Source organism: Sceloporus undulatus, chromosome 2, assembly GCF_019175285.1.
Source record: "Sceloporus undulatus isolate JIND9_A2432 ecotype Alabama chromosome 2, SceUnd_v1.1, whole genome shotgun sequence".
Lineage (NCBI taxonomy): Eukaryota > Metazoa > Chordata > Lepidosauria > Squamata > Phrynosomatidae > Sceloporus > Sceloporus undulatus.
This window is the reverse complement of record NC_056523.1, coordinates 292511463-292526424: the sequence shown is the minus strand read 5'-3', so window position 1 is coordinate 292526424 and position 14962 is coordinate 292511463. Positions and strand designations below refer to the sequence as shown.

The window sequence follows — 14962 nt, the reverse complement described above, 5'->3', positions numbered from 1 at the left end:
TAGGGTTAGGAAGGTGTGGTGCCTTTCCACACAGGCACCCTGAACCCTAGTAACGGAACTGAGAGTCCCGTACAAATGGCAGCGGCGCCCCTAAAATGGCGGCTCCCCTTCCACATGGGGGCGCAGCCATGATGATGTCACGACCTGCGCCGCCTCTATACGGTCGGGCGGCGCAGGCGTGGAACCGTCGTCGGTCCCGCGTCCATGGGTGCTTTAGTGCGCCCTTTGCGTGGACTCAGGAGGAGCTCCATGTTCGGAGCTCCTTCCTGGTTTGCGGCACGCACTTTGATGGCGTCGCTGGGGCTGCAGGCCTTCAGACAGACGGCTTGTTCGCGCCAGCGAAGCAATGGGGGAGAAAGGAGGGCCCAAGCGGGGCAAGGCGGGCCCCCTTTCTCCCTTTTCTCCCCTCCTCTCCGCGCTTTCTTTCTCCTCCTCACCTCCCGCTCCGCCCGCTCCCCGTCCTCCCTCTGCGTCCTCCTCCTACCTTCCCTCCTCCCCTCACTCCTTGTCCGCCTCTCGCCATCCCTATTCTCCTCCTTCTTCCATCCTCCCCCCCTCCTCCTCTTCTCCTCCCTCTCCCCCCCCCACCCCCCCCACCAGAGAGGGTGTCCTTGGGGGTTGAAAGCCCCACAAGACAACCAAACCCTTTTCCAGGCTGCGGGGAAGAGGCGGCGGCGTTTTGCAGCTTTTCCTCTACCCCGCAGCCTGAAAAAGAACGGGCGGAATCGGGCCTCAGTGGCTGCCGTTTGTAAAATAAGACAAGCTGATCTGAGTCCCTTAGTAAACAAAACAAAAAACAACCATAACAAACAAACCTGGTAAACCGGGGGAAAGGGACGTGTACAACAGGACAAAAAAACAAAACCAAGCCCGCCCCAATGAATCCATCAAAATATCTTCTAAAAGAATCTTCCTTCTGCTTTTTCCAGGCAATAAAAGATGAGTTAAAATGGGGATAAAAACCTTGGTGGTCCTGGGGGAACCTGGGAACCTGAACCTGGGGTCCGCTCAAATGTAATCTGACTGTACGGACTGACTCTGTACTTTCATGGCGGTGTGTAACCCGCCATAATAAACTTTTTTTTAACCAAGTATTTTTATAAAGAGCTTTTCAACAAGCAAAGTTACTCAAGTTATACTGAGGTAAATGAGAGCTTTGAAATGTTACTTTTTGGTCAGAAACCATTATGACTAGGGGATTCTGGAAGCAGAAAATAATTTTTTTTTCAATATCTGAGTAAAACCACTTGATCAAGCCCACTTATGCCTATTCTGTTGGGCAGTGGTTCTCTGGTATCTCAATTACCCTGAGCGCCTTTTCTACCCTTGTTAATTGAGATTCTTTTTAATGGAGAAGATGTAATGAGTCAGAAAGCAAAAACAACCCAGTGCTACCATTCCCACTATTATGATAACTCTCTTGTTTTGTCCATAGCTCAGCAATCAGCAAGCACTGGGAGGCAGAACTTGCCACACTCAAGGGTAACAACGCCAAGCTTACAGCAGCTCTGCTTGAGTCCACTGCCAATGTGAAACAATGGAAACAACAGCTTGCTGCATATCAAGAGGAAGCAGAACGTCTGCATAAGCGAGTGAGTTTACAAGATTTGAATATGCAGAATTGGTGAATTGGCCATCTTGTTATGAGCTAAGAGGAAAATTCTGTAAACAGTATTGTCTTAATAAACTACCCTTTCCTCTAACAACGATTCATGCAGGCCAATTTTAAGTTCATGAAATGAAATATATTACGAAGTCCAAATGTGTAAGCTTGTTTAATGATTCTGCTCCATGACCTCCTCTGTGATAAGAAATGTCTACTGTGCTATTATTACATATACAATGAGATTTAACTGATGAATCACTCCAGAATTTTAATATGCATTACTAAGGAATGTCTATTATGCTTTGTCTATGGTACAAAATCAGGGTGATTAGTCTGGCACACCTAGCCAGACTTTGAGAGAAATTGTACAACAAGGACAAAGGAGAGGTTCATGTAAAAGTGAGTCTGTGTCCTGTGCTTCATGAGCTTGTAGGCACTGCGTTCTTGACACTGCTTTATTATATACCAGAATGATCCATGGCACTTGAAATTTGTATCTAATTGCTTATCCTAATTGCTGCTTAGTGTGCAAACCATGGCTACAATCTAACATATTTTTGTGGTTATGCATGTTGATATAATTAAAATCAACATAAACAAGCTAGAAAATAAATTTCCTATGCTTGACTTCATGAAGATAATGGGGGAGGCACAAGGGCAAATGAACTTAGATACTAGTGGGAACCAAGATGATGGAATAGAATATGGACTTAAAGAATTTTGTCTATATGTGTTTATATTAAATTGCAGCAAGCACAACCCCTCCACTTTTGATTCAGCTTTAGCTCATCTTCAGTGCAGCATTAAATTGGTAAATGTATAAGGTAGATAAGTGTGGACATTCAAAATTATCCTGTTGTTTCATTGATCCACTCAACCAAGCTTAAAGCATCTTCTTTAGCAGATCTGTCAATAAAATAAATTGAGGCAAGATTAGAACCTGCATGGGTAAGATGGTGTAATGGAAATGACACACATAGCACCCATCACTACATTTACTGGAGATAATGCCTATCAGTTTTGATGTCTAGAAAAGAAACAGTTTTGCAAAGACAAGGTAAAAAGCATCAGCATATTATACTCAGTGCCTGGTCCTCTTGATGTCACTGTGAGAAACCTGCTCCCTCCCTCCTAGAGTTGTTTTTTAGCACCATAGAGGTGAAAGGGACCATTGAGTCCAATTCCCTGCTCTTTGATGATCTCTACTAGAGCATTCCTAGCAGGTATATATTCAGCTTCTTTTTGTAGATATCTAGAGAAGGAGACTCCGCCAGCTCTCAGGGCAATTGGTTTTATTGCTGAACTACTCTCACTGTCCAGAAGTTTCTTCTAATGTTCAATTGAAATTAAATTAAGTGATGAAAGAATGGCACGTGTGGGGAGGAATGTTGTGGGGAAGGGCAGGAAAGTTATTCCTAAAGTATCAGACTGTTTTCTAGTAGTCATATCTGGCATTTCAGGTTGAGAACTATTTCTGGCTCCTGTTTCCACATCTTGTCTGTCCTGTTTGGCCCACCTACTCCCTTTGTAGTCTTGACACTGTTTTGCTACAAACTTTCAACTTAAAAATATTTTTTTAAATTCTGTTATTTTGGGTGGGTGATGATTATACAAAATAGAGAAACATATTTTGTATGTAAATCTGTTGAAGCACATCACTGGATGCAAAAGATTTTTCTATCCTATATTCTGTTCTCTGGGGAAGATCACAGGAAAGTATTTATCACAGCATGCCATACTGATAAGAACCTTTTGGGGGATGGAGTAGGGAAATTCTGAAGCTGTCTTGAAGGGTAAAGAACACATCATATGCAAATCGATGTAAACAAAGGTAATGACAGCTGCTTTTTCTGAAGAAAAGTCAGTTCAGAAAGGCCGTATTTTAAGTAGTAATGTGGAAGAGCAGGCTTCACCTTTTTCCTGATAGCCATTTTTTCTGTTCCAAATAGTGCCCATGGGGTTCCAGATACAGACAGATGCTTCCTTGGAGCCCTCATTCTAGGGTGCAGAAACTGGTAGCCTGTGTTGGAAAGGGAGAATCTATGTTATTGGAGAGGGGGTTAAAGTGCACACCTGTTGTTGTAATCTGCTTGGAATCCAAGTGATTAAGCGGAATATAAACAATCATCATCATCATCATCATCATCATCATCTATTATTATTATTATTATTATTATTATTATTATTATTATTATTCCTCCCAACCTACTGACCCTTTGCTGAAAATAGCCTGTTCTGTTTTTCTTCAATGTGGCAGAAGGTTCCATTCAATATTCTACAGTTGGTTTCTCAGAGTTTATGTCACTAGTCATAGTTGGCTCTGCAAAGGTCTCCTAGGTCTGAAACAGATGGGCAAAAAGATGCCACCTCCGGCTGCTTCAGGACATGAGATGCAGACAATACATGCCTCCAATGCAGCCAGAAGCTGCTCTGAGACCGCCTAAGGTGGCCTGAAGCCAGCCCAAAAAGGAGCAGCAAAAAGCCACTCCTTGCTGATGACCCATTCAGGACCATGCCATCCAGTCACCATGATACTGGAACAATTGCAGCTGGAATGGCAAAAAGCCGTTCCAAGCCACTCATTTGCTTCACCCCTCAGTTACTCTTGGGGTGGGTATTTCCCTCCCTACAGCTGTAATAGCCTGCTCTGCCTCTGCTGATCATCAAATGAAAAAGTTGTTTTGTGAAATATGGACCTGGGGGTGGCATGTTATGTTTGTAATTCTTCTCTACATGGTTTCTGTGCTCCATTAGCTAGTACTGTGGCTTTGAGTCCTCCCTCATTCTCTGAAATTACTGACATAAATTATAATCACAGAAAGTTAGTTATGAAGTTGACTGCATGTTATGATGAGGTCTCCCCCACCCAAAAAAAAAAATTGCCATAAATAACAACAGTGAAAGCTCATGTAGTGCACTGTTCTCTTTGGGATTTACTAAGCATAGTTGATAGACATGGTTGAACTAATAAATCCCATCTAGTACGGGAGTATGTAATACTTTTGAATTTAGAAATCAATTTCAGTTTGCAGTTACACTGATAGCTGCAGATCAAGATAGAATCAGGTAATCAGTGTTCTTGTTCCTATAAAAGGCAGAGCACACACTGTTTTACCTCATTCACATTCCCGCTCTCTTAAAAAAAAGAAAAGAAAAAAGAATCATAGCTGTTGAATACAGCCAAGCTCTTGGATAGTAAATCTACTGATAACATTTTTTAATTATTATTTTATAGTTGATGTATACCAATTGCTTCAAAAATCTATATATTCTTTTATTTTGCTGAAATGTTGTCATAAGTAACCAGGAACCAATCATAGCTATTTATTTAGAAAATTGATTCAAGGAATGGTCTTTTAAATTATTATTTGCTTCCTATTTTAGATGTCACTGTTACACTCTTTATCTTTAGAGGTCAAGAAAATGAACAAGAATTTTGTCTTCAGGCATCTATGAAACTTGAATATGATCATGGGAGGGCAACAGATGTAGTGTAGCACCCTGCCAGCTGAACTGTGCCACAAGAATGCATTGTGATTGTAAATCATGCGGAGTTAAACTTGAAAGCCCCAACCCAGCAGTTATGGCACTAAATGGCTACAAGCATATGTGGTTTCTTCTTCAAAGTGAAATTACTAAGAAAGATAGCAGAGAAAGCCAAAGATGAAAGAAAATAAGTATTTGCTTGTAATTATTTGTGTTAGAATCATAGAATCATAGAATCGTAGAGTTGGAAGAGACCACTAGGGCCATCCAGTCCAACCCCCTGCCATGCAGGAAATCCAAATCAAAGCATCCCTGACAGATGGCCAGATGTTGTTAGTTATTGTGATTATATTTGTACTTTTTTAAAAAATGTCCATTAATTTTAAGGCTCAGAGCAAGGAACAGGCACAGTCCTATGATCCCTGGGGGGGTCCAAGGGGCCATGAAATTTTGTAGACTCAAAGTTGGTGTAGAACTTGAGAGTAAAGACTGAATAAAGTGTGGGGGACTTCAGTAGGTCTGGGAGGCTATTTTGCTCCCTTGGGATTCAGTCTTGGTCAACCGTCCTCCTGCCACCCCCGCCCCCTCTGATTCAGCTTGTACTGCCTGCTGCCAAAATCCAGCATTTTGCTTGCCTTAAAGGGGTCTCTGCCAAAATTCATTGGCATATCCCTGCAAGCTACTTAAACTGAGCAAAAGTTTAATTAAATGAAATGTCAGCTCAAAAACTGGCAAAACCGCCTAGATATTACAAAACTTCTTTTTTAAAGAGCTATTTGAAAATGGAATATATTGCTTCGGGAGGTGGTGACCTCTCCATTTTTGAAGATTTTTAAAAAGAGATTGGATGGGCATCATTCTGAAGTTCTTTGGTTGTGCATTCCTGCATGGCAGGGAGATGGACTGGATGGGCTTTTTGAAGCCTTCCATCTTTAAGATTCTATGAACTTCCCATCCTCTTTTGCTTTTGTTCTTCAGGCAACATGTGCCAGCATGGCTTTGAATGCAATGCATGTTCTGCCATAACTTATGGTCAAGTAAAACCAACAGTATGCCCTGAATTGCTGTCATTTATTTAGTAACCCAGGTAATTATTATGCCTTGGAATGATATGAACCTGGATCACTTTGACCTTCACAATGATATGTCGTTTTGGCCCACTCACCTTAATTCTCCATGAGATACTTGGTCTTCACAAATGTTTGATGAAGGAAGATGATAGGGAATTTTTACCAAAAGATATTGTAATGGCATTTTCTTTTCAGCCCCTCCCCTTTCCCCATCAGTAAAACGTCAATCTTTCACTAAATTGCAATATACCATATATACTTGACTATAAGTTGACTTCATGTATAAGCCAGGGGCAGTTTTTGGGGCCAAAATTATGGATTTTGATCAGACCCCCATGGATAGGTTGAGGGTAAAAGCTAGGGACGTGTAACAATGAATGTAAAGGATGAAGCAAAGGAAAATGATGTCAAAGAACTTAGAAAATTCTGTCAGGCATGCCGTGTTAGTCCTAAAGGCTGGATGGATGAGAGAGTCAACGGGATTGGTTATTCTTTTAGGTGCTCCCAGGATGGCCTAAGCTATTGCTTTTCTATCACTTACAGAAAAGGATGGTTTTAACATTTCTAGACTTATACATGAATATATATAGTAGACCTGTATAGGTTTACTCAAAAATAAGCCCCATTGGGAATTTATACCCAGGTAAGTGTGCATCTTATCTGCAACTTTAGTTCATTTCTTTCTACAACTTTATCTATCTTATTTATTCCATATATCTATCCTTTTTCCATCTTAATAAATCCCAGCTGAGATTCAGAACCATGTAGAAATCGATACGTGAAATTATACTTCTTCTTTGTTGTCTCTGCGAAGCACGCAAGTGGGTTATTCTGCACCTGCGCAGCATTTCCAGATCCTACTGGAATCGTTAGGGAAGACTTTTTGGCGGTAGCTCCACCCACCCTCTATATTAGTAGGATGTTTCCCACCCTTTCTCAGTTCCTTTCGTCACCGCGTGAGCAGCAATAGGAATCTCTCTTAGAATTGCTCCTTCCTTAGCTTTTGCTTTCGTTTCACTGCGTCTGCTCCGACTTTGTTTGACTCTGACTTCTCTCTTGTATTGTTATTTGGACTTGGCTTTGGACTCTGACTAACGGTAACACTCGGCTTGTTGACCATTCTCCCTCTCCATCCTCTGGCTTTGGTCTAAAGATGTCTGCGTACTCTTTTAAAAAGTGCACTGAATGTGGGATGAATATCCCGGCAATCGACGGACACTCCTTGTGCCTCTTTTGCTTGGGCGAGGGCCACGCTCCCGCTACCTGCCCTCATTGCATGGCCTTCACACCACAGGCCAGGAAAAATAGGGAGATGCACCTTAGATCCATGCTCTATATGCAGATCTTGAAGCCTCCACCTCTAGAGCCACTGCCAAGGATACCGCCGCCAAGGGCAAGCTCTCATATTTGGCTTCAGGGGTCCCTGCCAAGGCTACTGCTGCCAAGGGCAAACCCTCTTCAGAAATTTCTGAGTCACCAACCCTAAACAAACAAAGGTCCACAGACCAGGATGTGGCTGACCACCCTTCCTCACCAAAGAGGAAGAAGTCCTGAGATTCCTCCAAACCAGGGAAGAGAAAACACAAGTCTCGGGACAAGTCCAAGGACTCTTCCCATCACTCTGGGAAAAGGCCCCGTCCCTGCCCGGACTCCGACCACCGGTCCCATACCAACGCAGCCACCCAGCCCGCCAACACCAAACTGGGCTCAGTACTGTGTGCGCAGCCAGAACCTCAACCTCAGTAGTCTCCTCGTCCCGACTCCCGGGCCCGACCAGACACACCACCTTCTTACATTCACTATCTGAACCTTACCAATTCTCGGAGGGTGAAGAGGAAGCCTCCCCTTTCACCCAAGTGATGATACTGGACCGGCTCTCCAGACTTCAGACATTGTTTGTTTCGAGGTCGAACAAGACTAAGACACATCCTCTGTCCTAGCGGAACCCCCCAGACGGGATGTTGTTTTTGATCAAGCTACAGGCACTTTTTTTTTTTCCCTCTTGACCCTTCAAAAGTCCGTGGAGGTCGTTTTGTCTCCACCTTTCAATCAGTTGAACCTCTCTTGCCTCCTCCAAGGTCTTCAGCTGCATCCATCCCATCTTGGTCTAGCCTTTCCTCGGCTTCCCGAGCGGAACCAGTCTGACCCATACAGTCAACTTCAGCCGTCTCCCTGCAGGTGCGCCCTTTGTTACCGGTACTGGTAACTACTCAGGCTCTCTCAGGAAAGCTTCGGCTGAATCTGCAGATCACTCTGACTCTGACTACACTCAAGCTCAGCAGTCACAGTCTCTCGCTGTGCTCGATGCCCCCTCTCCTTCAGATTACATTTTTTCCTTCTCAGAACAAATTATTCGAATGGGCAAAGCCCTGAACGTTGAAGTTCTCCATGCAGACTCCCAGGCTCTTGACCTGATTGATGAGAGGGTTCGTGACAAGGTCCCAACACCAATCTCCATTGCCTTTCTGCCATCTATGTCCAAGATTGCAAAGAGCTCTTGGACCACTTTGTCTTTGGCCCAGCCTTCCACCAGAAACCTTGACAATCTCTACTGCATCACACCCTTGGAAGAGATTTGGTTGTTTGAACATCCTCGCCCGAATTTGGCAACTGTGGAAGCCTCCCAGGTCCCCTCGGCCCCAAAGACAGCTCTCACCCCCAATGACAAGGAGGGTCATAAGCTTGACACCATGGCACAGAAAGCCTATGCCTCTGCATTCCTGGACCTCAAGATCCAGAACTAATCAGCATGTATAGCTGCCTACCAACAGCAGCTTTGGAAGAAAGTTCTTCCCCTATATGAAGACCTCCCTGACAACAAGAAACGGACAGCCATGGCCATCCATGCAGAAGCTCATGCACTGGCCTCACACCAGATCTCAGTGGCCCAACACTTGTGCTTCCTGCCAACTCTCGGCGCCCTGGTCCTCTGATGCCACACCTAACACCTCAAGCCAAACAGGCCATCGAAGAGCTCCCCTTTGACACTACGGGACACTTCCATAAGGAAACTGACGAGAAATTGGACTTCAAAAACAAAATGAAGAACACAGCCTGTAAATACGGTATGTCTTCTTCCTTGACTTCTCGCCCTCCTTTGTCTCAATGCTGTTTGGGATGGCAGAGACCTCCCTACCTCCCCAACCAGGGTAGATCCAACCAGTCTTCGAACTACCACCACCAACACTTCCCTCCCCAACAGCAAGGGAAGCACCAGCAAAAACAAAAATATCAGCAACCCTTCCATAAGAAGGATGCAGAACAAGGCAAACACTGCTTCTGAAGCCCCCCAGCGCACTTCGCTTCTCCAACCCTCTTTGGGGATTGCCTTGCCCACTTCCACCCTCTTGAGCCTCTGTAATATCTGACTCCTGGGTGCTTTCTATTGTCTGTAGGGATTATGCCCTGGAGCTCCAGTCTTCTCCCCCAAGGGATATCATACTCACCACTCCCCCCTTAGACACCCTTTTTGATGAATTGCGCTCTCTTCTTCAAAAAGGGGCCATCGAGCCCGTCCCTCCATCCCGAACCTGACATTGCCTCTTCTCTCGATACTTCATTGTCTTGAAAGCCACAGGCAGCCTCCATCCCATCCTGGACTTGCGTTTTCTCAACTCTTTTATTGTCTATAGACATTTCCATATGGTAACCTTGGCCTCCATCTTGCCTCTCCTGCAGGAGTCAGACTGGTTCGCCACCTTTGATCTTCTGGATGACTACTTCCACATCAGCATTCGGGAGGACCACCGGGACCTACTCGCCTTCTCCATCGGTCCCAATTGTTTTCGGTACCAAGTACTGCCGTTTGGACTTTCCACTGTACCAAGAGTTTTCACAAAATGCATGACTTTTGTAGCAGCATACTTCCACCAACAAAACATCATAGTCTTTCCTTACCTCAACAATTGGTGGTTTGTGGCCCCCTCCAGACAGATGCTCCTCTCCCATCTCAAATCTGCACTTTCCCTTCTTCGCTACTTGGGACTCATGATCAACAGAGAAAAGTCCACCTTTTGCCCAAACCAGTGGGTGTGCTTCATAGGGGCCATGTCAGATTCCACGACCTGCAGAGCATACCTTCCTCACAACAGGTTCCTCAACTTCAGGTCTGCCATCCAACGCTATCTTCCCTTCAGGCGCATTACAGCGCAAACAGCTCAGGTCGCCCTCGGCCACATGGCATCCACAACATATGTCACGCTCTTTTACCGCCACAATCTCAGACTTCACTGACCACTGATGCCTCAAACGCAGGCTGGGGAGCCCATTTCAACGACCTCTCTATCCATGGGAGATGGTCTCCCAAAGAACAGCAGCTCCACATCAACACTCTCAAGATGTTAGCTGTACAGAAAGCACTGAAGGCCTTCGAAACCAGGTCATCCTCCTCACGGACAACACAACAGTGATGTATTACATCAACAAACAGGGCGGTACGAGGTCGGCCACCTTTCTCAGCCTCACCCTTCAAATTTGGAACTGGTGCATCTGAAAATGGATCACCTTGCAAGCCATACATCTCCCTGGAGTGGAAAACGAGCTTGCAGACAAGCTGAGCAGGGCTCCAGACGCTTGTCACGAGTGGCAACTAAATCCTCAAGTTGTCCTCCGTCTCTTCTCTCTGTGGGGAACCCCGGACTTGACCTTTTTGCCTTGCATTTCAACACTCACTGCAACCACTTCTGCTCCAAGATCTCTTCACCTCTGTCCCGAGAGGATGCCTTCCACTTCCAGTGGTCCAGCAAAAAGCTTTACGCCTTCTCCCTGTTTCCTCTAATCACCAGAGTGATAGCTAAACTACGCACCAGCAGATCAGATGTGATCCTGATCACTCCTTGGAGTCCGAGACAGCTGTGGCTCGCCCCCCTCCTTGGTCACAACCTTTGACCTTTATCAAGCACGACAGACTTGATACCAGACACCGACGTGAAGCAGACTTTAGCAGAGCTGTTCTCCTTTCCAGCATGCATTAAGGTTAGTTGGCACCTGTCAAATAACTGACAATCACACTGTTTTTCTGGTTTAATATTTTATTTTGTTACCAGGACACTTCCTTCTCCACACAGGACTAAGCTTGCCAGTCTAACCCATCTGTGTGCTTCGCAGAGACCACAAAGAAGAAGGACAGATTGCTTACCTGTAACTGTAGTTCTTCGAGTTGTCATCTGCGAATCCACACAAATCCCGCCCATCCTCCCCTCTCTTGTGTCCTTCTCTCTTCCTTGTCTGCTCTTATGGCGGATCTTTTTTGGAACTGAGAAAGGGCAGGAAGATGTCCTGCCTATATAGAGGGTGGGCGGAGCTACCACCAAAAAGTCTTCCCTAGCGATTCCAGTAGGATCTGGAAATGCTGCGCAGGCACAGAATAACCCATTTATGTGGATTTGCAGATGACCACTTGAAGAACTACAGTTAGAGGTAAGCAACCTGTCCTTTCTTTGCTATTCTACTCGCCCAATCCAGTTAGTAAGAAAAGGTGCATCTTTATCCATATTCCTTTATGCATTACTGGAAAACATGCCATGAAAAAGTGTTTGACCCTTGGTTCTTTTTTTGTTATCTGGTATAAACTGGGACTGTAGATTTTAAAGTTACACAAGTCCATTACAACTGTACAATTTGCATGAAATTAATTGTTGGTGACATTTTAGTATTGAAAAAGTGAATAGCTATCATTGTCTGAAGTACAAACTAGTACACCTTGTAACAGTTCTGTATGCTGCCTCCTTCTGCAAGATACCATAAAAGCTACAATCTTCTACAAGGATATGGTTGTTAAGGTGAGCAAATACATGTATCTGTCAGTGGTAACAGGTATTTATTTTCTTTCAGATGGGAGGTAGAGCTAAAAGCCAGAAGTATTGGGAATATGGCCTCTCCAGTGTTTTCACCATTAAATGTTTAAAATGTAATGTTGTTTCATCCACAAAATCACACTTTTGCTACATGGCAATGTTGTTATTTTCTCTAGTTTAAATGATAATTCATGTCTTTGAAGAGACTATAAATACTCCTCATTTTATCCCAGCTCCTGCTCCAGCTTCTTGTCTACAAATCATAGACTTTCTAGGACAGAGGATATTATTTTAACAGTTCCTCCCCCATTAGTGATAACAAAAAATGGCAAGACCCATTAACTTTAAAATGACGCAAAGGAAATGGCAGCAATGGTGTGTTACAGACTGCCAAAATAAAGCTGCTTCGGGTCTCTTTGGAGGTATGCTATTTAAATGATGCATGCATCCTAAGAATCCAGAAGCTGCACCAAAAGCTGCACTCCAGTATTTAGGAATGGAGTGTGGCTTTGGCGTGACCTCCGGACTCTTAGGACCCATGCATCATTTAAATAGCATACCTCCAAAGAGACCCGAAGCAGCTTTATTTTGGCAGTCTGTAACAGGCCAATAAATTCTTACCCATACATTTTGCCTGAAGTCATCCCCCCCCCCCTTTATTTTTTATTTTTTATTTTTTGCTTGTTTCTTTTCTGATTTCTCCAGTTTCATCCTTTCATCCTTGATGGTTTTTTTAGCTCAATATTTTGTAGAATTATGAAGATTATCTCCCATGTATAGTTTGGACTGAGTGTTTCTTTCTGGATACCTAGCAACCTGAACCATAAATTTAATAAACCAGAAGACCTCTGCTCCTGGAGATCCATAGAAGAAATTATGTCAGTCAGTTTAAAATGAAGAAAATGTATATTTATATATAGGGGTTCCAGTCCTCTGTGCTCTTTTTGATAATGGACTAATAACACCTACCATGCATTTATTTACTTTTAATTAAGTATTTCATTGTATTATGTTGTTGCTGTTTTAATAAAGGAGAATTAAAAAGCAGCTTGAAGTACTGCTTTCATGATTAAGGGGTTGTAAAACAACCCTCTCCAGATTGGGGTTTATGAGTTTAATTTAAGTATAGATTCTGTTGGTGCCTCATTCTTTCTTTTCAAATGAAATACTGGGTTCCAACTTAATGTGAGCACTTTTCTTAGGAAAGACACATCGTACCACTTGTGGGGGGTTTCCTTTGAGAATGTATAGCCACAGGATCCCACCCAATTTGTTTGTGAGTGTTTTCAAATGTGTTTTCTTACCATAAAAGATACAGGCCTGATTTAATACAGTTTCCAAAGCACTTTCTGTCTCAAAATCCATGATAACGTGGACAGTTTTCCCTAAAGTTACTGTCATTTTTACTTCAGCTATCATATTTTCCTTTGGTGAGGATTAAGTTTAGGACTGCAGATCCTCTTACACCTTCTTCCATCTACAGTACTTGTCAGCAAGACTTACTGAATGTTCCATCCTTAATCGAGTTAGACTTTCAGCAGATGTCAAGATACTGTAGTTGAAATCTCCCTTTCTGCTATTGCTTGTCTCTGTAGAGGTTTTAGCATTGGCAAGACAGTTTTTATCATCAGCGAGAAGCACTGGTGGCTTCCGTGCCATTGTGAGTAAATCCATTCTTTTTCAGTCCAGACTTTTTAAAGCACTATCTGAGATACTGAACCTATTTTGTAGTTATTTTGGAACCTTAGACAGCTCCCTTAAAGTTCAATTTTAAAGTATGAAATGGATTAACAACTGCAGTAACAGAGAAGCCACCTGCTGCCACTAGCAGTTGAAGTGAGGCGGCCACCATAGGCAGGACATGCTGAAGGACATACATAGGGTAGAGCTGTATGTGCCACACAGTGCTACAGAGGAGCCAGGGCTCACAGAGTCTCAGCCCCAGGAGTTTTTGATTTACAATAAACTCCATCTATCAGCCCCCTTGACTTGCTCCCTTGTTCTTTCTGGGCTTCAGTGCAGTCACCAAAGTAACCAGAGAAGAAATGGATTTTCCTAGCAAAAGCATACACTTATGAGCGGTTGTAATCCAGAGCATTTGAGGATGGCTTGATTTTAGAATTGGCAAGACCCATTCATTTTACAAAATACCTTTCCCTAACAGAGATGGAAACTGATAAATATGGTTTTAGATCAACACAACTACTTGCAATTTGGATCCTCTGTGGAGCGTTCCGTTCTGGTGAGAGCCTGCACTTCAGAATGTACTACTAGATAAGTGGTGCCACACATCTGGCTTTGCATTCTCTAAGATGCCCTACTACTCACAGGTGCAGTAAGAGACACTGTTCTGTTATTACTCTTGAAATAAGATTCAACTGCCAGACTGATCAGTTTTTGTACATAAAATCAGGCAAGGAGAGGAGGCACCATCTTATTTTCCCCCAGATAAGAACATAAAAGCCTTCAATCCATTCACACAGTGGCTAACCAGTTTATTTTATTTGTATATTTATTTTATCCCACCTTTCTCCCAGCACAGGATTTAAGGCAGATGTTACCTATGGGAAACTTGTCAACAGGAGCATAACCACACCTTCTATCTTGCACTCACCAGCAATTGTTAAACAAAAACATATTGCTTTTAATGCTAATTTAGCCATATGGACTAGTAACCATTGGTGATCCTAACCCCCCCTAACCTCTAATTCCTTTTTAGAACTGCTACATCTGTGGCAGTGACTCCCCTACAGTGTGTGAAGAAGTATTTCTTCCTTGTCCAGGATTTTCTAGCATTAGGATTTCAGATTCATTCTGTTCATTTTCTGTGCTCTGTGCGTTAATACTTACAGACATCACAGCACATGGATGTTTCATCTTCCTAGTTCCACTGCAGCATTTACCTTCAAATTACAGAGCTGCACTTCCACTGCCTTGCTCCTGCCTTTGCCCTTTTTGTTGTTGTTTTCTTAGAAACTTCTTATCTCAAATCTGAGTTCTAAGCT

The 14962-nt window shown here is 43.5% G+C and overlaps 1 protein-coding gene across 2 annotated transcripts in view; it reads left to right on the top strand.

Annotated features, from left to right (window-relative positions):
* Nucleotides 1-14962, top strand: part of HOMER1 (homer scaffold protein 1) — a 106184-nt gene that overhangs the window by 72617 nt on the left and 18605 nt on the right. For both annotated transcript variants that reach the window (XM_042452304.1, XM_042452303.1), the window contains exon 6: nucleotides 1436-1592. In XM_042452304.1, coding sequence (XP_042308238.1) covers nucleotides 1436-1592 — 157 coding nt within the window. The remainder of the gene's footprint in view (nucleotides 1-1435; nucleotides 1593-14962) is intronic.